Raw genomic sequence first — 20,651 nt, 5'->3', positions numbered from 1 at the left:
ATCATCTTTTTCAGTTACTCCACTGCCATTTACATTTAGTTCTCTCAAGAGAGGACAGCCAAATCTGCTTTGTCCCTGCATTGCCATGTCACATAACTGTTGCAGATAACTAAGAAAAAAAAAAACTAAAAACCAGATGAACAGATAAAAAGCTCTTTTTAAGACTTGAGCCCTAGAAAGGTGAACTTCAGCAGGGCTATTCTGCAGTGCTCATGCACTGTGACAAAACTCAACATAGAACAACAGCACACCCAACAAGCTTGGGGAAAAAACCCCAAAAAAACAAAACAAAAGCAACTAACTAACAAGTATAAGTTGACAAGTCTAGCGGCACAACTTTTCTGCTGTTAAAGCTCTTGTTGACTAAGTGGGTGTTTTCAATTATTGTGGCTGGTATTGTGATCAGTGATCTTATCTGAATTTCCAACACACCCCATATGTTCAGCTCACAACCAACGTAAACGTGAGCCATAGAAGTGCAGCTGTGTGTGTGTGTGTGTGTGTGTGCGCGCGTGCATGTCACGGCACTTCTCTGTCATTACGCTGTTGACAATGCCTCTTCTGGGAGAAAGAGAGTGAGAGAGAAAGAGACACTCTGCTGAAGTGGAGATTCCCCCTGGCACATTAATGAATATCTAGGTTATCCTTGAAATACCTAGGTTTATATCTAGGGTTTTTTTTTTGTAGTTTTGGTTTGTCTGCACAATTTGGTGACTCAGCTTGCTCAATGTGTTCAGCCGTGCTTCCACATCTTGTTGTTCGATCAGATGACAGTTGGATTTCATTGTAAAGTTGACTGGCATCTGTCTTTCATTAGCTGACATTGGTCAGTAGCTGTCAGTGCTGGTTGCTGTGTGGCTGTCAGTGTGGGTTGCTGGTTGCTTTGTGTGTCTGACATGCAAGGTCAGTGATAGGAGGAGCAATACACGTGGAAATAATGGGATTAATAAAAGTACACCCACGCTTAATAAAACCATGCACACAGACAGACAGACAGACAGATGCGTGCAGGCACGCACGCGTGCACACACACACACACACACACACACACACACACACACACACACACACACACACACACACACACACAGACTCAACCACATAGACTTTGCCTCTTAATTAAAGCAAAATGATGAGGCTGTGGAACACTTGAAAGAGCTCTCTCTTTCTCTCTCACTCTAAAATTGTAACCTCTGTATGCAGTAGGTGATTTGTTATTTTTTAACAGGGGGGACGGCCCAATGATCAACAGGGGGGATGGCCCAATGATCAACAGGGGGGATGGCCCAATGGTCACTGACACTACTCTATAGAGTATATAGGGGGATGGCAGGTTCACAAGGGGGACACATTTTGGTCTTTTTGCTAGCAAATCCCCCTACAAATCGCCTATTGTCTGTATGACCTCTCATCAACACACTGTTTTTCTCCTCTCTCTGAATTTCATTACTATTTTTTTCTTTTGTGTTTGTTATATTTGTGTTTGTTATTCTGTCTTATGTGTTTCCAGTGCGCTGACAGGGCAGATATGATCAGGGTATCTGTTGGTGTGCCAGATGTCACTGTGCGTTTCTGGAGATGTGGGCACCAGCTGCCCACGGGACATTCTCACTCACACACTCTCTCTCTCTTAGGCTTTCACACTCAGCCCTGCTCACTGCCTCTCCCCATCCATCCCTTCCTCCCCTCTCCCACTTTCCCCCTCTTAGCTTTCCTCTCCCATCTCTCTCTCTCTCTCTCTCTCTCTCTCTCTCTCTCTCTCTCTCTCTCTGTGTCTCTGTTTCTCTATTTCTCTCTCTGTCTCTCACTTTTCTTTTTGACTTGAGCTCCTTACACAAGTTCACCGCTGTATTTGTCTCTTCCATATTTTCTTCTCCTCTCACCCACTGCTCTATTCACATAGCTTTCTCGACTCTCCTGCTTCTTTTGCTTTCTCTTCATCAGTTTGTGTTAGGTAATTCTGGCTTCCCTGTGGCCCGCTGGAAATTTGCCATTTGCCATAGGTCATGATGAAGAATTCAAGCTTTTGAATAACTAATATCTTAGAGGACAGAGGGGTTTTCTCTGTGTCAGCAGGTCCAGTGCAGCCTCTTTCTGTGTGTCAGTGAGGCTGAAATCTTCTCACACAGACCTGAGACAGAGAGAGTGAGATGTGTCACTCACTCACTGTTTCTCACAGGGAGAAAAGAGAGAAAAGACAGGGAAGGAGAGACAAGAAAGGCAAGAAAACAACAAGGAAGACGTGTCACTTTCTTTTTATATATATATATATATATATATATATATATATATGTATGTATGTATATATGTATGTATACATAGCTAAATATTGTATTTATTTGTGCCTCTTTCAGGAGCCCTGTAGATTGCATTCCCTTCACTACATGTGTAAATGCAACTTCATTATAAACCTCATCTCTTTCTCTTGCTCTACCTGTGCTCTCTCGCTCTCTCTCTCTCTCTCTCTCTCTCTTCCTCTCTCTCTCTCTCTCTCTCTCTGTGTCTCTGTCTCTATCTATCTGTCTATCTATCTATGTTCTTTTGTGTTTTCTTTTTGTGCTGTGCCACATATTACCGTGAGGCCGATTGTTCTGGGAGTTAAAGGGTGCTGAGATGTAGGAAACGTTTCAGTGTAAACTTTAAAAAGTTTTTCCTGTGGGGAAGAGCTGCACCTCTCCACTCTAAACATCCACTGGTTTAATACTCCACCGGTCCTTTGTAGCACTCCTGCACATAATGTACTCATGTATGAACACATATACACAGTGGCTACTACAGAGGAGTGACCTGTCCATTCATATAGGACTCCTGTAGGGCAATAAAAGTGTATAGAGAGAGTGACAGGAAAAACAAAATGTGTGTGTGTGTGTGTGTGTGTGTGTGCGTGTGTGTGTGTGTGTGAGAGAGAGAGAGAGAGAGAGAGAGAGAGAGCACCTCTGTATGCAAAGCTTTTGTGTGTCAGTGGTTCTGATCTGACCTCCCTTTGAAATCCCTGATCATCTCTCTTTCTCTCTCTCTGTCTTGCTCTCTCTCACTCGTTTTTTATCTGTTTTCCTCTCCCTCCCAGTGCATGGTATTATAAATGATTCAGTTTTCTCCTCTTGCTTTGAGGGACTGTGCTCAGTGTTTGCTAAGTACCCCCAGAGGAATCACAGCCTCCTTTACGAGGATGACATCAGAGATCTTTCACTCTTTATTACCTCCCTCCAAAACATAGACCCTCTACTAAAACCACTCCTTAATTCCAGAGAGCAGCTATGTCTGGACTAAATGAAATTAGTCACCCTCATTGGAATGGAAAAATGGTATGAATAAAGGTTTTTGAGACAGTGAAAGGTTATCACATCAGGCTACATTTGCCAAGTGTGTTCTATTGGAGGACAAAAAAACTCCTCACATTTTGAAACTGGTGCCCCTGCCAAAAGGATGGACATGCACAGAATGACCCAGTGAGTGTCATTACAGGATAGAAGAAAGGTTGGCTAGAGTGAAGGACAGAGAGAAAGACAGAAAAATACACAGGGACAAAGTGAAGTGGAAGAGGGGTGACCTGAGGGAGGGGGGTGTCAGGGTGTGTTATTTGAATGCTGATCCAGTGAGATTACATTTGCTTTAGGGTCGGCATTAGCTCTTTGGCAAGGTTTCTAAAACCGTTTGTGGCCATCACAGAAATTTCTTTTTGTCGTTGAATTCTAAAATAGTTATAAAAATGTAAATGGAAGAATGACATCATGCTTGCTGAGTCAGTGGATGATTTATAGGACCTGCCTTGGACCGTGGACGTGGGACTGTGCAGAGACGTGTATTTTTTTTAAAATATGGGATCAACAAACCAAATATGATTATTTTAACTTCTTAACCATTGCTTGTTACAGTATAGCCATCCAATACAGTCATAATTATTATTCCATTCTGTCTAGATCCTGACTGTTGCTGGTTGCTATGACACATGGTTGCTATGCTTCCTTGGCTTCATAAACAGATACTGTTTGCTTGAATTGCTAAACTTAGCTTGCTGCCTGTTTGATAAATGCAGAAATGTGTAAAAGAAAGAAAGAAGGACAAAATTCTCCTGACCTCGATGTTGTACGTGCTAGCTAGGCTCTCCGTGTCATTCTTGTTAAATGGACTGCACAGAGGAAGTTCCCTCTCCACCTCCCACTGAGAAATGAGCTCTTAAGCTCTTGTTTCAGATGTTACATGCTGTAGTATGATAGGTCATTAAGAGCTCCACTCCGTTCCCTGTTATTAGTCCGTCCTCTTAATACAGATACAGATGAAGATAAAGTCTCTTCTTAGAAACAGCTCCATGAAGAAACAAAAGCTGACACTGAAAGTGAGAATTTTCCCTTGACGGTTTCCCTCACCATCTGAAATAATAATCATCATTACAGGACTTGGTTTTATTGATGACATCTCAATGAGCAGTGTTTTAGTTTAGTGACAGGGACCAGTAGAATAAGTGCCCTCATGATTAATGACAGGGTGGGGGTGGGGGTGAGGCTGAGGGTGAGGGTAGGGGGGGTGTCATCATTCAGATATAAGGAGGGTAAAAGAAGTCTGTACAGCCTAATGTACTGGCTCACTCTGCCTGCCCAGAAACACCAGCAGCAACAGGACAATGATGAATGTTATCAGTGCAAAGACTCAGCTGTTTAATAATCACAGGGTTTGAGATAACCTTCTGCCAGACACACACACACACACACACACACACACTCACATGTTCAGACAGACACACAGCTCTGTCAAAGCCATATGTTTGACTAGCATACAGTGGCACTCCGGGCCATGTGCTTTTTGGAGTGCTGTGATGTTATGAAGAAACTTCTTTACTCAGAACAGATTCTATGCTCTATTTGGTCTGATGTTTGGCTTTTTCATTCAGTTTGAAACTTTTGATCACAACTTTTCTGAAACTGTTAAGCGAACAGTAACTTCAGTTGCAGTTGCAGTTAATGTCACTTGTGTCACTCCTTTGGTTGCATCCATGGATTTTACTTATATCTATAGTGTATACGGTGTATATTTCTGCTGCCTTTGCTCAACTGACCTTGAGCCCTGTACTTGACAGTTATATTTACAGCGTAATCTGTGCCCAGTGCCATGGGAGTGTAACTTAGTTAGATGCGATAGTGTGCAAACATAATTAGGGAAAAGAGGTGTTTGGCCCTGGGAGGGGGAGGGGGTAAATATAGAGCATTTGAATGAATTGGAATGTGTTGAATCAGTATGAGAGACAGAGAGAGAGAGAGAGAGAGAGAGAGAGAGAGAGAGAGAGAGAGAAAACAGTGGTGAGTCATTATCCTTCTGCCTCATTATTCTTCACCACTTCTTGCATGTGAGAACAAAAGTGTTTGTCTCCCTGGATATCTGTATACAAGAGTCCCATACATCACTGTGTGTGTGTTTGCGTGTGTGTTTGCGTGTGTGTTTGTGTGTGTGTGTGTGTGTGTGAGTGCGCACGTACATGAGTCTCTTTGTCATCTCAGCTGTCTGACTCTATCTGTCCTTCTCTCTGTTCTCTGTGTGTGTGAGCTGCTTTGAGAGTCAGACAGCAGTAGCGGCAGCTGTTGTGCTCTAAATGGACTCCCAATGAAAGACGGATATGATCTGAGAGCTTTCTCTCTTCAGTCCACACACATTTCACTAGCCCTCTGCTGGGCTGCTGAACATGTAGCCAGTGGCACGCAGCCGTGGCTACCACTTAGTCACAATGTCACTGTACAGAAATAGCTGCATAGACTGCACACTGTTTATGCTCTTAAATGTACCATGACTAGGACATGCTCTGATCATAAACTAAACACAGTGATGCGTTGTCATTCATCATAAGATAAAATTGAAAAGTAAAAACTAAAAATAAAAAAGTGATAAAAACGATAAAAAAAATCAAATAAAACCACACATTAGCAGTCATCCAGCACTGTGTCATTCAGCAAGTGAAACTCTACGGACACTGTATCATGTGATTCCTCTGATAGATCACAATTATGGGAATAATGATGCTTTACAGTGCACTGTACACATGAATAAACACATGGATGTAACTATGGGACAGTATGGTTTTGTAGTACTGTTAACAAAATGTCAGAGGCAGTGAATGATATTGAAAGTGATGTGTTTATAATGAGGGGCTTCTCTGCCCAACAGTCGCTATGCTTACATAATGCCAGCCTGATTTGGAGAGTGTGGCTTCAACTCAACTGCACAACTTTTTTATTGAAACAGGTTGATATATTATTGATGCTCTAAAACTGACCTGTCCATTTCTGACCTTGCGAATCACATGTTCTACAGAGAAACATGGCAGAGGCCACTCGGCAGTGTTTACGGGGAATCTCTAGAACATTCTTGACTGATGTTTAGAGGCCTGTCACAAGAGTGATATGACTATTAAAAGTGTAATATTCTCTCTCTCTCTCCCCCTAAAGGTATCTTAAAAAGCTTTTGTTCTGATTATTATACATTTCTGACACTCCTCACTTGATAAATTTAATAGAGTTACACAGAAGCAGTATGTTTTTTTTTTTTTTTTTTTTGCACAGACACTGTTATGTGCTATAATATAGTATGATAGAATTAGGATGATAGTGTTAGTTGTCTCAGCTAGTTTAACTTAAGCTGAGATTTTACATGTATCCAGATGTACAGCATCACATATCAGTAATTTTGTGCATTTGGTGTTTGAGTGCGTGTGTATGTGTGTCTCTGCGTGTCTGTGTGTGTTCGTGCATGTGTGCATGGATGCACATGTGTGTGTGTGTGCGCGGGCGCGTGTGTCTGTACATGTGCATGTATTGGTGCATACTTCAGATTAAGTCTCATGTCTTTAATAGTATGTATACGTCTGTGTCCGTCTCCCTCTCCCTTTCTCCCTCTCTGTGCTCTGAGGAGGATATGACTAAAGTGTTGCCAGTCACAACAGCAGATGCTCATGTTTTCTCTGTCTCCTGTGAATACTGGGACATCAATAAGAGCCCAGACATAAGGCTCTCTTTAGAGGAGTTGAAGAGGGACTAATTCAGCTGAAGAAGTAGACAGGTAGTGTAGTGTGTGTGTGTGTACAGATGTGTGTGTATGTGCGTGTGTGCGTGTGCTCCCCGTGCTGCAGTCTCATGTCTTCCACTGAATTCTCTTTCCCTGCTGAGTACGCGGGTGTGTGTTTGTGCGTGTGTGTATGAGTGTGTGTGTGTGATCCCTGTGCTGCAGTATCATGTCTTCTACCGAGTTCTCTCTCCCTGCTGAGTACTGGACCTGATCAGACACTTGTGTCTCTTGATTTAAAACAAAGAACATCAGGAAGAGTGAGAGAGTGTTTTCTCCAGAAGATTGGCCCCTGTGCTCTACATCACTCACTGCTCCTCAGTAATGATGGAACTAGATGGAGGAACACACACTTCTGAGTGCATGATGAACCATGGCAGAACATTCCGGACTGTTTGGCCTCTTAAGTTACCATGGGGTCTGTGTCCACTGATGACCTGCAGCTCTGTACAGAAGAGGCGGAGAGATTGATGTGTAAATTACATCAGCAGCAGACAGAAGGACAGATTGGAGGAAGGCTCAGAGGGGAGATGCCATCCGTTAGAGGCGGTTCAGAGCGTAATGGCAGGGAATGGTAGCCACGCTGGCAGGCAGATGTGCTCTCCTGTAGGGGTAGCGTCATAAGGGCCTCATTAGCAGTGCACAGTTTGTGTGGCGGAGTCGGGCTCTAGCAGAGAGAAACAGCGTCTCATAAAGAGAAGTCAGGTCAAGCTGATCTGACACGTACTCAAACATCATCACGAGCAACCAGACCTAGTGTGCTCTCTCCTTGTTATCTCTCTCTCTCTCTCTCTCTCTCTCTCTCTCTTTCCCTCACTCCCTACCCCACTCTTTCCCTCTCCTTTTCTGAGCTTTTGCTCTCTTATTTTATTCAGATAGCTTTTTTCCCCTCATAGTACATTTTTTCCCTCTCATACTCTTCTTTGCCTTTTTACGAAGTATGATTGTCCCCGTCTTTTTTCTCCTCAGTGCATTTCACATGGTCTCACGTCGTCACGTTCTGTCCTGCCTTTTTTTTCCTCTATTTTTGGCCAAAGATCCAGTCTGCCTGACAGCTAATTGCGTATTGCTTTTCCACTAATCCGTATTGATTATTCCATGCGGTTAAACTTCACGGCCAGTCTATTCTCTATTATGAGGTTAATCTGACCTCTGCACCCTGATGTCCTCATGTGTCCTAAGGAGTTGTGTAATGAGCAGGTGATCTGACCTGTCATGTTGCCAAGCTGACCTGTGCATAAACCTGTATGGTAGTACAATAAATATAACATATCTGTTTTCATGCACAGAGTAAGGAGGGAATCCCAGAACTTCAGCTCTGCCTGACTCTGTGGCCTCATCCTGACTGTTGTGTTCTTTAACCACAGTGGTGTGAAGAAACAGGGAATAGTAGTGCACTGGATACTGAAGGATGACACTAGTCATGTAGTGCTACCAACCAGTCATCAAATCATTTGTATGTCATTTGAATGTTCAATTTTATTTTGCAGTGATAAAACATCACTTAATTCTTTATCAACAAAGTTTGGACCATGTATGATTTTTAGTGGGACAGCGTGGGGAGGGTTTTGGTGATAGTGCACCTCTTAATTTGCACAGTGGCATCAAATTTATGATGTTGTCAGTAAACTGTGTTTTTGTTTGCGTGTGTGTGTGTGTGTGTGTGTGTGTGAGGTGGGTATATATTGATGAAATCATTGTAGTTGAATCAGGCAGCAGTAGGTGTTTAGCATTTATTGATGTGTCCATTATGAAACAGAAACAGACACGGACAGGTGGGGGGTTATATTGATGACCTAATTTTGGTCTCTTTTACCAGTTGTTGATGTGCTTGTATTGATGACCTCATTACAGCCTCTCATTCTCTTTTTTTTCTCTCTCTCTCTGTACTGTTCACTGATGTAGGATAAAACTACTCCATGTGGTTGATAAACACATCTTCTTCCATGTGTTTACATGCATCACTTTTGCCTAAATAATGAACAAATAGATGTTTAATAGAGCAAAAAAACAGAGACAAAAGGATCGTGAGGTAAGGAGAGGAGAGATGAAAGCATTCTACCTAAATAACTTGAAGTAGAACACTAATAAATAGCTTTAGGAGACTTCACAGGATCTCTTATATAACAGAATTTAATGTGCTTTGGTAACGTTTAATCAGGAAAGTTCCAGCGCCACTAGAACAAGCTCATTAAGAACAGCCTTGTAAAACACTGAACCATGTTGTGTTGCCTCAGTAACATGTTTCTCCTTTCCTCTGTGTGGTGAAACCAGCAGGGGTGTCCTTCTTAACAACATACACCCTAGTTTCGTCTAATGAGCTACAAGCAGAGGTGTTGTTATGGCAACATTTTATCACATGACAAGTTTGTTTGGAGTACAGGTCAATGAGCTGTAATGAGGCATCCGAAGTGAGACGAGGAGCGTTCCAATTATCAAACGATACATTATAACCGTTCATTACTCTGTAGTGGGGTGTTGAAGGGTCCCTGGACTAATTTGCCTTCATTCTCTCATAGGCACAACAACCTGCTATTCAACAAGAAACCACAGCTGCCTTCACATTCCTCACGACTTTCATTTGTACAAATAGTTCAATGCCCAGTCATGGAAATTCTAGGAGAGTTGTTTTGCAGAGTTGTTTTGTCTGTAATATTACAACAGACAGCTCTGTTCACTGACGGCTTCTCCATAGAAAATAAGATCAGAAAATGAGTTGTGTTGCTCTGAAATGAGATTTGCAGTAAAATGAGCCCAATTCATAGTCTTATGTGTAGAAGACATTCGTTGTAGAAACCTCACTCATCCAGTTAAACGCACATTTCTTCCACTGCCATCCCTTTTTTCGTGCAGGGCGGCCTTTGTGTTCAGTCTTAAGAGGGTCATTAGAACCTCATAATGGCTACTATGCGTAATAGGGGGAGTATTAATGCTGGTTACGGCAGTATTATCAATACATCAACTCCAGATCCAACAACTGGTGCCACAGGTTAAAAGTGCTTTAAATGCACATGCATGATTATGGCTAAGTTTAATTAGTCATAATCATTTGCTTTGATAAGGACTGGAGAGATACCTTTGTAGAAATGCTTGCCCTCCCTATTCTAATGCAATAGAGAAAGTTAGCCTGTTATCTGTAGGGGTATCTTGTTTCCCGCTGGCAGCCTGAAACTAGTGGCCCAAGAACACACCATAAGATTGGTGATATGTCTTGCTTGGAAGTGCTCTTGACTTTTTAATTTCACAGTCAGGAGTAGGGAGTGCTTGGCCTGAGGAGCTTTTCCCTTATGTTGAACTATGACAAAACTGAACAGCTCTTGGTGTGCTTTACCATACCTGAGAGCAGAGTGAAGGAGTAAACTGAAATCAGCATGTATTAGGCTCATTTTATTTTGGTGTTTTTCCTGTCACTGCTCATGCTTATCCCGATCGGGCAATGATTTTTTTTCATTATTTATTTTTATCTGCACCCCCAATCTGTTCAATTAGACTTTTTTTGTTTCTCTGACAGTAAATCCAATTTGGAGGAGATTTGAAACAGCCTTTCTAGGTAATCGCGAATTAGATATCATGTTTCCCTGAGGAAATTAGTCTTACAGTGGGTTTCTAGATCAGGGGAGATGAAGAGATGGTTCCTTATCATATGGCTATTAACCCAGTCATTAGAGAAGATGTGGGGCAGAGCAAGGCTTTTTCTAATTTTAGTGTGACATCACATCACACATGGGCCTGCTTTAACTCCCCAAGGTGTGTGACTCATAGAGAGCTTGTAGACAACCATCTTTACCTCACACATACACACATGCACGCACTCTCTCTCTCTCTCTCTCTCTCTCTCTCTTACTCACTCATGTTCTCTCATGTGCTTACATCATTGCCAAGAGCTCAAAATGGGTTCATGTGTTCACTCCCCACAAACTGTAAAAGTAATCTTTGATAGATATGTTTTACAGAACTATCTTGACTAGTACTGCACAGTTAATAGCATATTAATCACAATTAAAATTTTGGTCTCTGCACTCATGTGTCTTTCATCATGGTAGATCGTGATTCATGAGCTCCATTGGTTGCCGTTTCCACACTGAGTGTGCTGTTAGCAGACCAGTGTTTATGTTAGCATTCTCCTGAGTCATCTAACGAGTACTTCATGTGGTCTGTTGAATCACAGGCTTTCTTGTGGCTGCTCTGTGAGTAGATGCCTCATGAATAGTCTGCTTTTCTGTCAAAATGTAGTTAGTGTTTTATGTTCAGAAATAAATTAGAAAAAGAACAAACCACCAAAAACATTCAGCACTAAAATGGAGGAGGATGATTTCTGCTGAGGTTGAGGAGGATTACTCCTGAAAAAAGAGTACCAGAGCAAGACTGATCAGAGATTTATGTTGATTTAAGTACACAATAGAAGTGCCACACATTTCTCAGCTCTGTTTTGTTTTGTGTATACTGAGACTGCAGAATATGAGTGGAATCACAGCAGTAACCATTGCTACATTATCAGAGCAGCTCAAAACTGTTTAATGATTTTCTAGCTATGGGTGGCCTGTTTACTTGGCTATGATTGTTTCTTGTGTAATAGCCTTTACAACCCACATCTGACAGATTGCAGCTTGTGTCATTTCTTGGTGTCAGAATTCCTTTTAAGCCGAGTGCAGTTTGATCCATGCACTGTGGCCTGTGGTCATTTCGAACATGGCTGTAACACTTTCTCTGTCTCCTTTACAGAGACTGGCAAAAGCTGCAGAGGAATTTCAGATGGTGCACCAGTGGAACGATGGAATTGAGGTAAGCACTGGACAGAGACACACTCACACACACACGCATGCACGCGCGCGCACACACACACACAGACACACACACACACACACACTCAAGCACAAATAGTCTGCATATGACTGGACACTATTTGTTGGTTTTCATAGTGCTCCTAAAACTGCCATCCCTGATCTACAACTAGACAAACAGAACTCATTTAGCATATCTAACTCTGTGATCAGATTTACACCTTTATAAACTATAAAAAGAAGAAGTCAGGCCTGATGAATACATCTCCTACCCTTTCTTGATGAGTTCACATGCCCGAAGGATGTGAGATGTCTGGTGTCCTGGCGTATCCGTAGTAACCTTGAACTCAATACTCTTAATGCTCTGTCTCTCTAGCAAGGATGTCACTGTCAAGATCATAGGTATGTCGCTATCGCTAAGCTGAGTTTTAGCCGATGGCTTGGTCAAGCTAGTTACATTCATCCGTTTGCCGGTATAGTTAGTTATAAATTAGATGGGAAACGAGTTAGCTCTCAAACTACCTTAAAACCAGATTTAACATGGCAACATGGAGCTTTGACATCTGCAGACTTTATTCCAGAAAAAGAAGAAAGTAACTCATAGCACATTCGAGCACTCTATGAAATAAAGTATAACATTAGCTAATTGTTCACTCTGTTGTCCCAGTACTGTCCTAGTTGTTACAGTAATCATTTTTTTTTATCCTGGGACAACAGGACACAGTTTCCATAAAGTGAAATTTTTTTTCAAAAGGACTGAGAAATATCTTTTTGCCTTCTTATAAGCAAAAAAGTTTACTCTTCTCTCAGGGGTGCTAACTACTTGTAGCCATGCCATGCACCTTTCTTTTCTCCCTCTCCCTTCCCTTCACATCCGGCTCAGGCCCTCTTTATGAGCGTGTTTGAGACTTGTAGTTCTGTCGACCTAGAGCTGCAGGGATCTATAGTGTCTCTGGTGATGATGACCATTTTGGGTTGCCACGCTTCCTGCCTCCAGGAGACGGGAACGCAGCAGCCGTCAGTCATCAGCCGCTTGTGATGCCACAATGTGGAGCGGGATGCATTTCTAAATTAGGTTAGAGATGAGCATTTGAAAGAAACTGGTGTTTCCTGTGTCTGTCTGCAGTAGCCCAGCTGTGGTGTGACTCTGACACCTTGTCAGCCAACAGCAGTTTCAGCACAACCTAATGCCAATCTGCATGGTGTCGTCACTGCTCCAAGGAGTGTGTGTGCGTGTGTGTGCGTGTGAGTGTGTGCGTGTGTGTATAGATGCTTGTATCAGTGCTCCTCATATCAGTGTTGAAGCTTTACGAGCCCTTGTTTTCCTCAGCGTGTGAGTGAGCTGTGAGTAGACACGTCTTTAGGCTCTAACAGAGAGCTTCTCACTTTGCCTCATTCAGTGCTCTCATTCAGACATCTCCAGACATTCAGACAGGGCTCCTGTTGGAAAACTCATGGACTCAAGGAATGAAATGAACTTATACACCAATGAAATAAAGTTATTATCTTGAATGTTGTCCGTGTTTGAATTTTAAGCACATGTAAGTGTGTGTGTATGTATGCGTGTGCATGTGTATGTGTATCCAATAAATTACCTTTATCATTCAGTGCCAGTGTTGAGTGTATCTAGCTCACTCACTTGTTTAATTCACTCTCACACCACCACTACCACTCACAGATGTTGTTCAGCTGGCCGTTACCAGGGCCACTGTTACCATGCAGCAGGTGATAGACAGGTTGCACTAACCAGTGATTACTCTGATGTCTCCGGGGCAACCATATGTCAGACACTGGCCTTGCTCGTTAGCGCCTCACTAGTGCCGGCTTTGACAGGGTTTTCTGTGTAAGGAGAGGAACTGCAGGACTGGAATAGAGACAGTGTCAACCACAGCTTAACAGAGAAATTGAACTAGGAGAAAGCGACTCAGAAAAGCAGAAATTTCTGTGCAGTCATGTAAACCAGTGCTCACACTGATGGTATTAACACTATTACCACCCAGCCACCAAAACACAGTAAAATATCATTTTACTGAAACAGCTACACATTCAGACAGAACAAAAGTATTTATTATCATTCCAGAGTAATACAGGTTTTATTTTTCACTTTTATGTCTCTTTTATTCTTGTACTCTTTAACAAATTAAGACTAGTATATTTAATTCGTGTCCTGTCTTCTCTCCTACAGGAAAAACACGTTTCTTATTACAATGCTAAGGACTCTGTAAGTATCTCTCTCTGAATGTGTCTCATTTTCATGCATGTCCACAGTTATTTTATGTTGTTTGAAGCCAAATGTGGGACCACATTCCATGTCATGTTAGGGGAACCTAAAAAATCGAGGATGGGTGAGGATAAACTAATAGATGCCCTCTTGTGCCCATGTGTGTTTGTGCATATTTTTGGTGTTTTTGCATATTATAACACCTCTTTTTGTATCTACAGCTTAACTCAAGCAAAAAAGATAATGAAGAAATTCAAAGTCGGATCACGCCAGAGTTTCACGAGGACCCTACCTTCAAGCGACTCATATCCTACAACCAGTCAGCAGTTCATATTCCCACAGATATATACGAAGGCTGTGAGTACACACACTTGAGCACAAACACACATCCACATACAGGGTCAGGCTTTATGGCTCTGGTACAAAAATAACAGTGTACAGTACCGATCTATCCATGATACTGTAGTCATTTCAACACAATGTTAGACATGTACAGAGCTGGAGGCCTGACAAAGCCTGAGGTGTAAATTTAGAAGCTGACCCAGGCATGAGGCACTGGATCTGGCCACTGTGTCACCCCTAACGCCAGCTGGTCCCTTTCTCTCACCCCTGCTGGGGCCTCTAAACCTCTTGAGGGCACATTATATGCTGTGAATGTTGACAAATATTTCAGTGTTTCCAAAGTGCTCTCGCTCTCTGTCTCTCTTCCTCACACTGTCACAGTTACGCTTCTGTCTTCCTCATCACATACACTTCTATCTTTGTCAGTCCTGTTTCCCTATGTCTTTTTCCCCTCAACCCCTAATGTTCTTTGGCTTTAGTTTTCATTACTAACCCACTCTTTCTCCCTCCCTCTTCTCTCTTTCACTGTCGCCTCTCTTTTTTGTGTCTTTGACCTTCCTTGTGGAATCAGTCTAGAGGCTCTTGAAGCATGATTAGTCTCAGTATTCCTTTTGTTCTTTCACTCAAGGCCACTAGCTATTCCTGTCCTGCCCCATTCCCCCAGCCATATTACCCCTTTAAGAACTATTTTAAAGATACATTAGTACCATCAAGGGCACACACTAAATATATACAGATATCCCTGCTCCAGTAATATAGTCGGCAACTTGGCCCTCCTAACATGCTGTTGTTTTTTTTGTTGTTGTTTGTATTCTGTCTCTCAAACAAATTTGTAATAATGACCTTACTTTGAGTAATTTTTTTTTCGCTGTACCATGCATGCTGCTCCCTGAGTGAGTGAGAGTGGTGTGGTTTTTGTGCCACTTGGTCGTTGTGAGAGGGAGAGACGGATCACCCAGCTCCCAGTGGCCCTGCCATGCCATCTATCAGACAATGTTCCCAAGCCTATTTTAGGAGGCTTAATTTAGCTTTGCAATGGGTCGCACTTGCTCCCGCCTCTTTGAGAGTCTCCAAGAGAAGGGCTCAAACCAAAAATCATATGTTGTGTGTGTATGAATAGCATATATGCGTGTGTGTGTGTGTGTGTGTGTGAGAGAGCGTGAGAGAGCGAGAGAGAGAAGGGGTGAGTTACAGAGTGAGAGGACGAATGTTATTTTAAAAAAAAGAATCAGTGTAAACAATAGATGTTAAAGAATGTAGGGAATGAAATGATAAGGATAATGATGAGGGGGGGGGGGGCTCTAGAATAGATGGAGGAAGATAAGCAAAAGATGAGAGAAAAACTAGGCAGGGATGGAGTGAAGTATTAAATCACCTTGACTAGTTTTGACACGGTCGCAGGCCTCATTCATTCGTTAGTGTAAAGGCAACAGGCAGACTGATGCAGAAGTACCATGTGGGTGTCGATAATGAGGCCCATGCAGCATCACAGCCTTTCACAGACATGATATCAGCACTCCTTCTGAGAATGGAATCCCTCCAATTACAGCTCTCTCTGTTTTTTCCACAGCCTCTTTGATAATAGCATTTCACAGCCAAACAAATGGGATGTTATTTTGTGCTCTGACGGATGATGAAAGTGTTTGATACACGTATTATTCACCTTCCTTTCTCTCTCTCTCTCTCTCTCTCTCTCTCTCTCTCTCTCTCGCTGCCCCCCCCCTCTCTCTCTCTCCCCACTTTGCTAATGGGAAACAGTAATATGCTCTCTCTCCCTCCCTCAGAATTTGTATTTGTCCCCTCAGTTCTTTGGCTAATTCTTTACCGCGCCCATATAAACCCCCCCCCCCCCCCTCAACTTGTTGTTGAGTGGCTGAGTGACCACGTCCATGCGATCCCAATCACGTACCCACGGAGACGCGTATCGAATGGCTGTGGGACGGCTGTGTCTGGGAGGGGCGCTAACATAATTATGGGATATTGTCTGGAGATGTGTCCTTGTGTTTTATCCTGCCTTAGGCCAGCACACTCTTCTTTCTTAATCTCAGCCTTGCTCTCTATCTGTTCAGTTTCTCTCTTTTTCTCTCCTTTTATCTGTCACTTCCTATCGTCTTTTTCTTTGCCTTGTTCTCTAAATGTTCCCTCCATGTATCCCCCTGCCGTCTCTTTTTCTCTCAGAGAAGCAATAGATGTATTAATAACAAGGAGAGAAGATGTAGATGATTAGTGCAGTGTTCAGGAGCTGCTGGACTGTGCAGAAGTCATTGCCTCGTTTGGGCCATTGCTATGTGCATGTTGCAGAGTTCTGCTGCTGCTTTAACCCAATACTGCTCTGTTTCAGCACTGTGTGTCATCTGTCATCTTCATCTCGCCACAGACAGACACGTGTTCAGACGCTCTTTGTGTGTGTGTGTGTGTGTGTGTGTGTGTAGGGGAGAGAGGAAGAGAGGGGGAGTTATGAATATGACCGTAAACATACATGTGGTGATGTAATTTGTGGAGTGTGTATATGTATGTGCATGTGTGTATGAGCGTGCATGTGTGCATGCGTTTGCATCCATTTGCCTGCTCACTCTGTGTGACACACACTCAGTCCCTCTGGCAAAACTCCTAGTGTTCATATTGATTTTTCTTGCTCCCCCTGCTCAATACATGTCCTGATTCATTTAAAGTGTTGGATGTTAGACCATGGAGAACTAATTTCTCTCCGTCCATTTTGCTTTCTCTCAGTCTCTCTCTGTGGCTGTGTCTGTTTCTGTAGGGGCCGTGATAGAAAAACGCCTACTTTCCTCTCAGTCAGCCGGAAACAGTCAGATGGAGAAAGCGACAGAATGAAGTCGTTAAGTAAAGAATAGTAAAATAAAGAACAGCACACAGAGCACTGAAGAAGACCTGATTCTAGGTCAGATTTACAGACATTGTCTCCACGTGTTCGCATTACTTGCGTGTAAAAAAAAAATCATCCAAAGGATCAGTGAGTGATGTTTCTTTTTACAGCGGCCATGATGCCCAGAGACAAGCCCAGCTGTATCTGTGAACAGTGTCTTTTTCGTGTTCTCTAGTCTTGACTGAGCAATGGCCCTGAGTATCTGAGTGAGTTTACAGGAAGTATAATTAATGACAGGATGATTATGTGTGGGAAGAGAGGGTGTGAGAGCTTGCTTTGACTTGTGTTGCTGTCCTGTCACACATACCCAGATATATAATCACTCTGCCATGGAAAGACTACTTGAAAATTGTTGCAGGTTTTAAGCTTCTGTGAGTGGAGATCCAATCGAAATGGGCCTTTTTCTCTGGACATTTCTCATCCCGTTGAGTTTTTCTTATGTATGTGAGGGCTTTTCTGGGCTAAATTGCTTTGGCTTGGTTTGCTGGGTGAGTAATAACTGCTGGAAGCTGAGAGACAGCGCATTCCCTACAGGGTTAAGACTCTATCACTATCAAAGACAAGTTCACACTTTAATCACCTATGTTGGCCGGTTCAGTGATGGTGTACAGGGGTTGTGTGTGTGTATGTATGTGTGTGTGTGTGTGTGTGTGTGTGTGTGTGTGTATGTGTGTGTGTGCGTGTGCGTGTGTGTCCTGATAAGCCATATATATGTGCCTATATTTGTGTGTGTGTATATGTGTGCATGTGTTTTAACACCTCTATCAAATGAGGCTTACTTAGCCTTGATATAGGCCATTCTGGCAGCTCCAGTGGAGTGCTGGTTTGTTAGCTGTCCAGTGGCTCAGTGGGAGAGCTAGCACCCCACTGACAGAACGACAGGCTGATGGATGGGCTGAAGGAAGAGGTGTGAAACCTCATCCCTCTGTCTGGCCTGACACCACAGCGCTCCTAAACACCAGGATATACACTCAGCCAGCCTGGAGCATGAAGAATGGAGGCACTTATGCCTCTCTCCCTATCTTTGGACTCAAAACAGTTTCATCTACAAATAAATGCACTCCTCCTTCTGGATGAAGCAAAAACACCTCCCTTCTCGCAGTTTGCCCCCTGGTGGTCTGGTTGAGATCAGCAACTCTGTTCCACCAACCCAATGTGGCCTGTTTAATTATTATAATTTTTTCTTTGCTTTTGACCGTTCATCTTGAGGACCTCAGCTGTTGACAGTGAAGTGGTTGACCACCCAGTTTAGCCGGTTAAACGCTCTTATTAGTTTTTTTTTCTTTGTCTTCTGTGGAGCTACTGGTCTGTCATGGAGGGTTTGTTTGGGGCAAATGGGCGAGTGGTGGGACTGTATGAGTAAAATCTTTGTCTCACGGGATGGTTCTAGGCTTTCACAGTTCCACACAGATCCAACCATCAAACGAGTGAACCGTCACTCTCACTGCATCATTGCATTGGTTTCCATGGGAGAGAGCGCACGCATGGACCCACTCCACTGCACCAGTCTGTTCTGATGTAAGTGAAGTGGATATGCACAAACTGTATCCAACTTACTCGCCCCAGGAACCTGGTCTGTTATATTCCCACAGAGTCCCAGCCACAGTTGGCCAACGTGGCACTTCTGGGGCTTTGAATGCAGCGCTCTCTGTAGTGTTAAACAGTGTCATAATAACCATAACAAAATTCATACCTATGTAAGTATACCCATAAAACCTAGCTTGGCACACTGAGAGTAACCTGGATGAGAAAGATGAAGAGAGAAATATAAAGTCCTGGACGTGGCAGAAAGACTGAGATGTAAAGTTAGAGGATTTTTATATAAAAATAAAAAAGAATGGGGGATAAAAAGTGGCAGTTACAGCAGTTGTCGCCTGACTATAAATGAGTATGAAAGAGAGACAGATGACTGATAGATTATTCATGGCCATAGACAAAGGAAGTCATTTTGTTATGATATTGTTGGTTGAAAGTGAGAAGTTGTTGAACAGGCATTTGTGGTCTACCTGGATCAAACATTTTAAAAATAAATTGGACATTATAAAGAACAGATGGAGAATATACACGGAATGGGTGCAGCTCAGGCAGCTTAAAATGACAGACAAGAAAAGAAAGCTCTTGCCATGGAAACACTCATCACGCGAAGTTTACATGTTTGGTAGTACTTATGGTGGCATGACTGTTTCATCTGTGCAAATCAGTCACTGAACTGCACAGAGCTGGTAAAGCTGGGTTTGAAACCCCAGAGCCTACTTCCTACGGGCATGGTCACAGGCTTTCTCTCTGAGAGGGAAAGGCCAGCTTAGCTGTCAGTGATTGTTGGTACTGTGCTGCTGGCTCACACACACACAGACACACACACACACACACACACACACACACAATCTCTCTCTCTCTCTCTCTCTCTCTCTCTCTCTCTCTCTCTCTCTCTCTCTCTCTCTGTCTCCTCTGAAAACCACAGACGTCCAGCTCTTGGAGGTCTTTTGCCCATTTGCTGTGGCAGATAGTGCTGTTGATGGATGGATGTGGTTGGAGTGTGTGTAGCAGAGCTGCAGAGCCTCAGACTGCTCTGTCTCCATCAGAGAGGACTGTCTGAGTGTGACCTGAGAGCTTAGGCAGGTAGATGGGAGATGGACCTGTTTGCAGCATAGCCTGATGTGTACTTCTCTCATTAGGGTGAGTGTTCCTCTTTGATGGACCCTGTTAAACATGATCAATGTGGCTTTTACTGTCATTAAAGAAACCCGTGTCACCCAGTTCGTTCCTATTGATCGACTCTGTCACTGTGTGGAGGCCTGGTGTGAGATGTGAGTATGGAAGATGTTATGCAGGTATGTGTATGTGTGTGTGTGTGTGTGAGAGAGAGACAGAGAGAGAGAGGGAGAAAGAGAGAGAGAGAGAGAGAGAGAGAGAGAGAGAGAATTGAGGATAAACAACCAGTGACTTCATGCAAGCCACACGCACGCAAACCCACATTCACAGTCTCAGCAAATCCGCTCTTAGAGCTGGGCTCTGCTTGCTCTGCTGACTCTCCTATTTATTTATTCTAGATACCTCCAACAAAGACAAGATTGAGAAAAAGAGAAAAGACTGAGGGGTTGAAAAAGATATTTTAAGATGCTTATATTCCATCATTTCCTACTATACAAATTCCTCAAGTAAAGTGGCTGTCTCAGTGTCTGTCCCAGTGGGATCAGTGATGATGCCGAGTAAACAGACTTACAGCTAGAACAGACAGCATTCACACTGATGACATCACACACAAAGTTCTCTAACTATTTTAAATACTTAAAAAACTGACTACAGCACAACTGATCTTTAAAGTACTGTCCTCGTTAAACATTTTCCCCCCTCCTGTTTGTATAACTGCAAA

At 43.0% G+C, this 20,651-nt stretch overlaps 1 protein-coding gene across 1 annotated transcript in view; it reads left to right on the top strand.

Moving 5' to 3' along the window:
* The window catches only part of cacna2d1a (calcium channel, voltage-dependent, alpha 2/delta subunit 1a), a 73,378-nt gene that overhangs the window by 28,006 nt on the left and 24,721 nt on the right, over window positions 1-20,651 (top strand). Inside the window, exons 6-8 of the mRNA XM_030775827.1 lie at window positions 11,770-11,829; window positions 14,014-14,049; window positions 14,271-14,406. Of these exons, the coding sequence (XP_030631687.1) occupies window positions 11,770-11,829; window positions 14,014-14,049; window positions 14,271-14,406 (232 nt within the window). The remainder of the gene's footprint in view (window positions 1-11,769; window positions 11,830-14,013; window positions 14,050-14,270; window positions 14,407-20,651) is intronic.

The sequence above is a fragment of the Chanos chanos genome, chromosome 1, assembly GCF_902362185.1.
Source record: "Chanos chanos chromosome 1, fChaCha1.1, whole genome shotgun sequence".
NCBI lineage: Eukaryota > Metazoa > Chordata > Actinopteri > Gonorynchiformes > Chanidae > Chanos > Chanos chanos.
The sequence above is the reverse complement of the archived record's forward strand: the minus strand, read 5'-3'. Positions and strand labels throughout refer to the sequence as shown.